Below are 9,303 nucleotides of genomic sequence, written 5' to 3' on the forward strand. Positions count from 1 at the left end.
AATGTCTCTTTCTTTGTTTCAGGCTGCAGATCGAGGAGTCGTCGAAGCCTCACCGGTTCTCTCAGCAGCTGGAGAAAGCCGTCACCACCAACTACAAACCCGTGGCCAATCACGCGTATAACGTGAGTCACGCCGCGTTTATCCCCAGAAAATACACCACACAAAACACTCTCTCCTATAGAGTCATAACACAGTGCTGCTGAATTCTCCAAGCTGATTGGTCAGGAAGTGTTGATTTGTTTCACATAACAGCATACGTTCTTGTTATTGTTGCTATAGTAACGGCTCATTCACACGGACCTGATATAGTGGGAAAGATACGTCACGTGATGTCAGAGTAATAATAATAATAATAAAATCGAATTCTTTCTCTTTCTCTCTGACACTCTCTCTCTCTCTCTCTCTCTCTCTCTCTCTCTCTCTCTCTCTATATATATATATATATATATATATATATATATATATATATAATCTCTATCTATGTATCTGTCGCTCTCTATTGTTGTCTGTCTGTCTATCTATCTATCTATCTATCTATCTATCTATCTATCTATCTACCGCTCTCTCTCGCAAAAAAAAAAACACTTCAGTATAGATTCATAACACAGTGCTGCTGAATTCTCAAAGCTGATTGGTCAGGAAGTGTTGATTTATTTATTTATTTTTCTATTTTAAGAGGACTACATTTTTGTTATTGTTGCTATAGTAACGTCTCATTCACGTGGAGCTGATAAAGTATGAAGGATAAGTCACGTGACGTCAGACTAATAATAATAATAATAATAATAATAATAATAATAATAATAATAATAATAATAATCATATTCAAAGGCATTTATTTAACAAAGAAAATGGTGTGTTGTAGATTTTGGGTTCGTTTCTTGCTGTAAAGTGAGATTTTTTTTTTGGAAGGAGTCTCCAGTGTCGGGGTTTCAGGACGACTGGTGAGGCTTAAAGCTGCTGAACCGTTAAGCGAGAACAGGAACTAACTTGTGACGACACCTTTTTTCCTCCTTCACAGCTGGATTATGAGAAAAAGAAGAAGGAAGAAGGTAAAAGGGCGCGAGCAGACAAGCAGCAGGTGTTGGACATGCTCTTCTCTGCCTTTGAGAAGCACCAGTATTACAACATTAAAGACCTGGTGGACATCACCAAACAGCCTGTGGTAAGTTTTTGTTTGTTTATTTATTGCCACATCATGCACAGTGATGACTTAAATCAGTGTAGCTAAATTAAAAAAATAAGCTGTTGGAGGAGTGAATTATTCCACATCTCGATTCTGATTGGTTAGAAGGTGTTATAGAACGATGCTATAAAACTGAGGTTACTTTTGACCGTGTGTGTGTCCTGCACAGACTTACCTGAAGGAGATCCTGCGTGACATCGGGATCTACAACGTGAAGGGAACTCACAAGAACACCTGGGAGCTGAAGCCCGAGTACAGACATTACCAGAACGAGGAGAAGAGCGACTGACCACACCCTCTCTCTCTCTCTCTCTAACGCTGATCCACAAAACTGCTGTCCTTTTCATCTTTTCCTCACTATCATGAAGAAGCCGGTAGATCCGTTGTCACGGAAACATGCCCCGCCTCCTGAACACCATATAGAAAAAATCTAACTCGTTTCTTTAATGCAGTTTTTAAGAGTCTAGTGTTTTGTTTTTTTTAAAGAAAAAAAACCCACAGGCCATTCTACAACATTAGAGTGAAGACCGTTACGGCTTCAGTTTTATGTCTGCTGAATAACGAGAAGGTGATACAACGCTGCAGCATCTAGACACAATAAAACCATTACAGTGTTTAGGATTTTAGTTTTACTTTTATTTGTGCTGAAATAAAGCTTTCAAAAAAACAAAACAAAAAAACATTCAACTCTGGGTCTGTGATCTTTAAAATAGATGCCTCTATTTTTCCCCTGATGTTGCAAACCACTATCATAAAAATATTCATTAATAAACATTTTATTGAGATGTTATTAGTTATAAAGCTGGCTGCTTGATGACAACCATCCAGAAAGCTCAGGATTCCGATCCAATAAATTATATTCTTATACACGAGCCTCTCGGAAAATTTTCGCCGACTGGTTACACAAACGGTTAATGTTTGAGATCAAATTTTATCTAGCAAGATACAACGGCACTTTAATGTGTAGCTTCACCTGCTCGCTGACTTATCATAAAGAATAGACAATGGTAATGGTAGAGGCGTATAAGGCATCAGCAAACCTGCTACTTAGCCACTAGTCCATATTTGACCAGCGGTTAATCTAAAAGACGGTACGATTGTTCAGTAACAACGTCGAGAATGATCACATGAAGTAAAGTCATGGACAAAATCACTCATTAAATTTACACACCAGTTCAAAAAAATAATCATTTACACAGTAGTCTTCTGACCTTTTCCAATAATTGAACCGATACGATTCATTACGGGTTTCGTCGAATATCGGCCAGAACGTTACACCCATCGTATAACCCTTAGGCCGACAGAACAAACTAAAAGTTCGACAATAAATATATAATAAATATGTGCAAAACAGCTATATAAATAGCTTTATATCAAAATGCTTATTATTTTCCCTTATTCTTCAGGGTCCACTCCCAGAATTGTGTAAATATAAAAATAAAAACATGCCCGAAGAACTGGTTTAGCGTTTATAAAGCATCACGTGAAAGCTTCTAAACCTTTAGCAAGACAAAGCTTAACCTGGACCTCACCCTAAAGGTCACACCCTGGTCTTAGAACTCCATACGCATGTTAGGAGACACTTGTTTATTCACACAGACATGAGGAGGTGGTTAAAATGCAGCGTTCCTTTAAAGTGATTATTAATAATGTTCAATTCTGTGAAGGAAAAGGAAGTTGTAAATGAATAACTCTTGAAACTCTCCACACACAGACACCTTTTAGCCAGCAGCTTGACTTTATTTATTTCACAAATAGTGCCAAGAAATCCTATACAATTCTGTGATTTGGACAACATGGGCGAGGAAAGAGGGGACAATAATACCTGTACAACTGCCGTCTGAGCGCCGACATGCACACAGCAAAACCAATTCCCAGGCAGTCAAGAAAGTTGATGTAAATTAAAAAAATAAACCCTAAAGTGAGCTGCATCATGTCTTCTTTCCCCTGACAATGCAAAGCTCTGATGTGATCCAGCTCACTGAAATACTGTTCACCCCTCCTGTGCTGGGGGTGTGGAGGAGCTTCGAGTTCTGCATGGACACTGATTATAGGAATCGAAGCGGTGGCCGTAGAGGAGGGGGAGGAGGGTTTAAAAGAGCTTCTGGTCCTGATCCTGATGGGGAGTCGTGTGGAATGGGTGATCTGATCCAAAAGCTTTCACGGCCAGTCGCTGATGAGAAGCGGTCAGGGACACGAGCAGGGTAGTTTACTGAAGACGAATCACACACACAGCAGATTAGACACAATTCCAACCTAAATGACCACATTTATACCAGCAGCTAGTTAGTACTGATCAAGACCAGCCTCCTTCATGAAAATTCACTATAGCAGCTTGACTAACGAGTGGAGTTCATTCACGAATTTGAGGTTCAAGCAAGAAGTCATTCTTCCATGTCCATCTCAAAAAGCTACACACCCCCTGTCTAAAACTGGTGTCTGTTTGGCTTTGTACTGGCTTCCTTGGCTTATTAGTTACTACCCATTTGACCCACCTCCAGATGTTATAGTATATAACAAAATCATGAAACCAGTTATAAATATTTTCATTCAATCGTCAAAGAAATAAGCAGATTGTGAAGATGTACTTGACCGAGAATTGTTACAGCGCCACAATGAATAGAAGCACAGAAATAGGAAATCTCATGCCTCGGTATTTAAAAACATGAATGTTAGGAAAGAAAATGAAGAACTGAACTGTAACACTATATGCTTACTAAAATATAATGTTTAATTAAAGTCAGTGTGACAGTTTAGCCAGTCTACACTACCGCAATGATAGAGCATTAAACATCGACGCAGCCTGACCGGCGCGGGCGGCCTGTTCTCCTCTCTTCAATCTGCTTCTGCCACGTTACAGGACAGATAGAAAGCGCGAGGAGGATTCCTATCGCATCTCAGTGCAAACCCAGAGGCCACTTATAACGGCAGCAGGTCTATCAGTAGATGCCACAAATGAGGCTCTGCCCTTTTTTTTTTTTCTTTTTTAAACTCCCATCACTATCTAAACTAAACAAGCGCTTTCTGAAAATTATACGAAGACGGATCAACAATTATTCATATTTATAACCAGCAGTAAAAAACATCCACAGGGGAGTTTAACCCTCACAAACAATAAAAAGAAAGGCTTTATGGTTGACCTGCTTATGTGACACGAAGCCAGATGTTTCTTTAATAAACAGCATTAGAGTGATTAATTTTCAAACTCCCTTAAAATCAGATCATTTTGCAGTTTCCAGATGTTCTGCATTCATAAAAACTACACTGTAAATAAATAATTTAACACAGATTAACTTCTGGGATAAAAAAGCTGCCCTATTCACCCGTAGTGCCCTAATTTAATCAATCATTCAGACACAATCACGAACCCGGTCACATGTATAGCCATCACACACACAGCAGACACTTACGCATTTCTCAGTCTCAAGACCGTCTTTGAAGAAGAGCATGTACGGCGTCACTCCATCCTCACGGAAGTCGAGCAGGCCGAGGGTTCCCTCTGGGTTCATGGATTCCCCTGTGAAAAACTGCACCAAGGAAGATTTTGATCAGAATAAAAATCTACAAAAGCAGACCTGTGTTTTTCAGCGGTCTATCGTACTCAGGATATGATTTAGTTTCACTGGTCGTGACCTCCAAAGGTGTCCTAAGATCGTCATCATCGTACATACGTGGTTATAACGCGCTCGTTTGAACAGGCGTGCACACACACTTACCTGGAAGTTCTTGATGTTGCCAAGGATTTTCTTGACCTCAGCTTGAGCATTAGCCATGAAGGGCTCTACTCGTTCAGGACTCGTTTCCTGCAGTTTGGCCTTCACCCTGTAATAAAAACAATCATCATGTCTTCATGTGTCGGTACACGCCTCTACTAACGAGGGTTTCACAAAGTCGTCATGTTGTCCCCAATTCAATCTCCCAGGTCACAGACTTGACATGAAGAAAGCGCAGGGACGGTTTATTTAGCATCTATGCATTTTAAACCCACTTACTCACAAGAGAAGCAACTGGGCTGTCAACAGATGCCAAAAAATATTTATATACACTAAGAACAGAAAGCAGCAAAAGACTGAACAGGTTAGTCTGGAAAAAGAGACCAACACTAAGGCCAAACAATACAGTGTTTAGCTTGTCAACAGATTAATCCTAAAAAGCAAAACAAGTTGCACGATCATCATCACAGCTAAAACTCCACACTCGTCATCTTTGTGACATCCTGTTTTTTCCATTAATTTAAAACAGAGCAAAAAAAGATCCTTAGCAATGCTCTGAAATGATTTCCATGCCCCAATAAACTGAAAGTTTAAGAATAGGGTGTGTATGGCTTATGTGCTAACAAATCTCTAAAATCTTCCTGAAAATCCTTCTAGATAGAAGAGGAAACGACAAAACGTTACACCAAGATAGTAGGTTGTGCAACTTCACTGCAGGAACCAACTGTATTGTCGCAACTTAATTTCAGTAAATCTGAGGCATGGATTTCTAACTGTGCAAAACAACCGGCACCAACTCCACACAGTTCTCTTTGAAGCGCTCTGTAAAACTCACGCCTTCATGTAGTCCTTGATGTAGACCATGTAAGACTTCTTGTCGTAACTGGTTTCCTGGAGCTTGTGGTTGAGGACGATGTCGACGCCACTGACTGTCGTCGAATCGCAGCCCTCGTCTGAGATGTCTGCGGACGCGTTGCCACCGATCAGCGAATCGTCGATGTCCCCCTCTGATCTGCTGATCATCTACAGACACAAATGGGACACATCAGCAAAAACGCTGTACTGATGGAAGGGTTGGGAAATCAACATTATGCTGCAGTGAGCAGCATCAAAGCAAAAAAAAAAAAAAAAACCAAATGACATGCCACAAAAATCAAAATATGACAATGATAAATGTATGGCAATACTGATTCTAAAAGGTACAACCTCTTCCCTTCCTCAAAATGACAGTGTTGGATACATATACACCGATCAGCCATAACATTATGAGCAGTGCCTGGTGAAGTGAATAAGACTGATGATCTCATCATGGTACCTGTTAGTGGGTGGGATATATTAGGAAGCAAGTCCACATTTTGTCCTCAGAGTTGATGTTTTATGATGCAGAAAAATGGACAAGTGTAAGGATTTGAGCGAGTTTGACGAAGGGCCAAATTGTGATGGCTAGACCACTGGATCAGAGCATCTCCAAAAACTGCAGCTCTTGTGGGGTGTTCCCGGTCTGCAGTGGTCAGTATCTATCAAAAGTGGTCCAAGTGAACCAAGTACAGGGTCATGGGTGCCCAAGGCTCATGGATGCAGGTGGGGAGTGAAGGCTGGCCCGTGAGATCCGATCCAACAGACGAGCTACTGTTGATCAAATTTCTGAAGTTAGTGCTGGTTCAGAGTTCTAGTGGAGTCCCTGCCTTGACGGGTCAGGGCTGTTTCGGCAGCAAACCAACACAATATTAGGAAGGTGGTCATAATGTTATGCCTGACTGGTGTAACGGTAGTTATGCAGCAGCTCAAAATGCAGAAATGTGAATAAATCACTTTATAACTTGTGCAAAACAGCAGTGCAGTTTTCCATATACAACGAAACGCCTGGAAAACGGCTTAAACCACTGTGATGAAAAAATTAAGCTATTCTTCCGCTTCTGTAACTCATCATTCATTCATAGGCAGGAAACAAACCACTGCACGTCTTGTAATGTTTCTCCAGGGAAAGGTTCATTCAGGCACGTTCTTCACGTGTGAAATTGTTTCTAATGCAGCACTGTCAGCTGCTGTAACTTTATAATGAACGGTTAAATCGTTCAATCGATTGAAAACTTGAACTGAGACCATGTCCACACCAACACGTTATTTTAAACAGTGTTTTTGGTCAATGGAAACGTCTCTTTTTGCAAACGCTCTCCAAAGTGGATAGATTTGAGAACACTATTTCCACGGTGCGGACTGTGGGGAAAAAAAAGACAGAACTTTTCCGATTCAGCTAAGATGGTGGACGACGTTGTACTGCAGTTGTTTTGGATGCTCTCCCTTTTGACAGCCTTGTTAAAGATTAATGTCACTGTGTTAAACGCAGCAACAACTCCCCCTCACTGTTGGTCCCTGGAAAAGACTGCTTTTCCTCAACATATTTCCGCAACGTTTCAAAGATCCGGAAAGTAAATAAACACCAGGCTGAAATGACGCAGGAGGAAGCATCTTAAGTGTCATTCATGCGCAGTACATGGACGTTTCAGTGTGGGAGACTGACTTTTGGAAAACAATTGAAACCGATAATGTGGAGGCGAAGCGTTTTTAGACGAACACACCATTATCGAATTTATTCAGATTAAGTGTGGATGCAGCCTCACTGACGCCGTAGTATATCGGAATTGCACCGTATTATTGTGAAAACTGTAAGCAAACTGGAATGTTGATGGAGTTCTCACTGACTGGGATCCGCATCCAGGTTCCTTTACAATTCCTCAAAAGAAAAAAGCGTTCAAATTCTCCTGCTTGAAACAAGGCTAGGGGCAAATTTGCTTCAAAGTCATGTCATTACTCATTTGAAAAGAAACGGCTGATGGTACACCTTCCTCCTCAGGCAATATTAACCTGATATAAACCTAACGGATTCCTCATAACATTCCCGAGGCATTGTCTTAAAATTCCTGAAACATACGCATGCGCGCACACACCACAAACCAAACGAAGATTTTAGGAAACATTAAAACACAACACTGATGTGGTGAAAATCAGCGTGAGAGTCTCAGGGAAGGGCGGAGAGTCATTTCTGCATATGACTCACTGAGTCAAATAACTGAATCACCTGTTCAGACCAAACCTGAATATCCAATGTGTAAATTTAAAGGAAGTGACTCATAAGCGCCGTGATCGTGTGAGGAGCTCGGTTACCTTTCCCTCGACTTCGATCATCATCCCGTTCTCCGACTCCTTGATCTTGTAGATGTCCGAGAACATCTCATCTCCTGAAAAGACGAAAAGAAAAACCCCAGCAAAGTTAGTACAGACTGTTCATCTTGGAGGAGTCAGAGATCAGCTGATCACAAAAGCACATTAAAAAAAAGCAAGAGATTAAAAGTATAGAGTCTTTTCTGTTGGCCAAGATCCATTTCCTTCCAACAAACAAGTTGGACTGGACTGAAATGGACACAAGGCCTGGGGGGGGATAAAAATCAAACCAGGAGCTAACTAGAAACAAAATCCTACTTAATATATACTGTAAAAACAGTTCCTAATAAAACTTTCGACTTAAAACAGACATTAATACAGAGACTGGTGAGACTGGGTGAACTTTTAGAGCCAAGTTAGCTTAAAGCTACGTGTCCATTTAAAGCGCGCCGGTGGGAAGGAGAAGAAAAAACCTGGGCTAGTCAACATGCCGGCTTTTTAGCATAACAGCTAACAGGCTAATAAAGTCATTTCGTTATAGTTCGTGACTTGGAAGACGCCTAGAATTCACCCGAAATTTTTCTCTAAACACGTTTACACTCGATACGTTGGTTAGAAAGTGTAAGGAAATGGAAAACAAGGCATTTTAATACAGCACATGCGCGCGAGCCCATGAGAGTAAGTGCTAGCTAGGCTAACTAGGCCTCAGGCTTCACTGAGAGAGGGGGAGAGAGAGTTTTAAAAAAAATAAATAATAAACCAAACGCGTTAAATATCAAAAATATCGGCGGGGTCGCCAAGGATGGGGCGTTCAGACAGCGTTCAGGAGATTACTGACCGCTGATGATGTCCTTGTAGATGATCATTTTGTCGGATTGTGGGGCGGTGGTTCAGGAGGCGCTGGCTCTGAGACTGCAGCCCGGCTGAGACGCTCAGCTGAAAAGGCCGAGCAACGGAAACTCTCCGCCGGATACTGCAGTGGGAGCGCTGACGTCAGCGCGCACCCACCCCATCCCCCAACCCGCCCACCGTTCGGTTTACTGCTAAGTCACTCCCTCTAGCGGATAAACCGGGCATTACACCATACAATGACCAATGATGCGAATCAAAATCCATCCATTTTCTATACCCGCTTTATTCCTAATCAGGGTCACGGGGATCTGCTGGAGCCTATCCCAGAACACATTGGGCGAAAGGCAGGGGTACACCCTGGACAGGTCACCAGTCCACACATATAGACAG

The 9,303-nt window shown here is 41.5% G+C and overlaps 2 protein-coding genes and 3 non-coding genes across 6 annotated transcripts in view; 1 reads left to right on the forward strand and 4 right to left on the reverse strand.

The window, feature by feature from the left end:
• gtf2f2a (general transcription factor IIF, polypeptide 2a) overlaps positions 1 to 1,873 on the forward strand; it is an 8,166-nt gene extending 6,293 nt beyond the window's left edge. For both annotated transcript variants that reach the window (XM_058380261.1, XM_058380262.1), the window contains 3 exons: positions 23 to 122; positions 1,022 to 1,165; positions 1,356 to 1,873. In XM_058380261.1, coding sequence (XP_058236244.1) covers positions 23 to 122; positions 1,022 to 1,165; positions 1,356 to 1,475 — 364 coding nt within the window. In that variant the 3' untranslated portion in view covers positions 1,476 to 1,873. The remainder of the gene's footprint in view (positions 1 to 22; positions 123 to 1,021; positions 1,166 to 1,355) is intronic.
• A 1,028-nt stretch (positions 1,874 to 2,901) lies between these two features.
• On the reverse strand, positions 2,902 to 9,056 carry tpt1 (tumor protein, translationally-controlled 1). The gene is made up of 6 exons (XM_058380263.1): positions 8,900 to 9,056; positions 8,065 to 8,138; positions 5,735 to 5,922; positions 4,903 to 5,008; positions 4,597 to 4,713; positions 2,902 to 3,398 (listed from the first exon to the last, which is right to left on the reverse strand). Exons 1-6 carry the CDS (start codon positions 8,925 to 8,927, stop codon positions 3,396 to 3,398), a joined length of 516 nt encoding a protein of 171 aa, XP_058236246.1. The 5' UTR covers positions 8,928 to 9,056; the 3' UTR covers positions 2,902 to 3,395.
• LOC131347282 (small nucleolar RNA SNORA31) lies at positions 4,006 to 4,138 on the reverse strand. The gene has a single exon (XR_009203742.1). It is a non-coding gene; the product is annotated as a small nucleolar RNA SNORA31 (small nucleolar RNA).
• LOC131347279 (small nucleolar RNA SNORD58) lies at positions 4,783 to 4,853 on the reverse strand. The gene has a single exon (XR_009203739.1). It is a non-coding gene; the product is annotated as a small nucleolar RNA SNORD58 (small nucleolar RNA).
• LOC131347284 (small nucleolar RNA SNORA31) lies at positions 5,081 to 5,214 on the reverse strand. Its single transcript, XR_009203744.1, has one exon. It is a non-coding gene; the product is annotated as a small nucleolar RNA SNORA31 (small nucleolar RNA).
• Positions 9,057 to 9,303: the final 247 nt, after the last annotated feature.

The sequence above is a fragment of the Hemibagrus wyckioides genome, linkage group LG26, assembly GCF_019097595.1.
Source record: "Hemibagrus wyckioides isolate EC202008001 linkage group LG26, SWU_Hwy_1.0, whole genome shotgun sequence".
In the NCBI taxonomy this organism is placed as follows: domain Eukaryota; kingdom Metazoa; phylum Chordata; class Actinopteri; order Siluriformes; family Bagridae; genus Hemibagrus; species Hemibagrus wyckioides.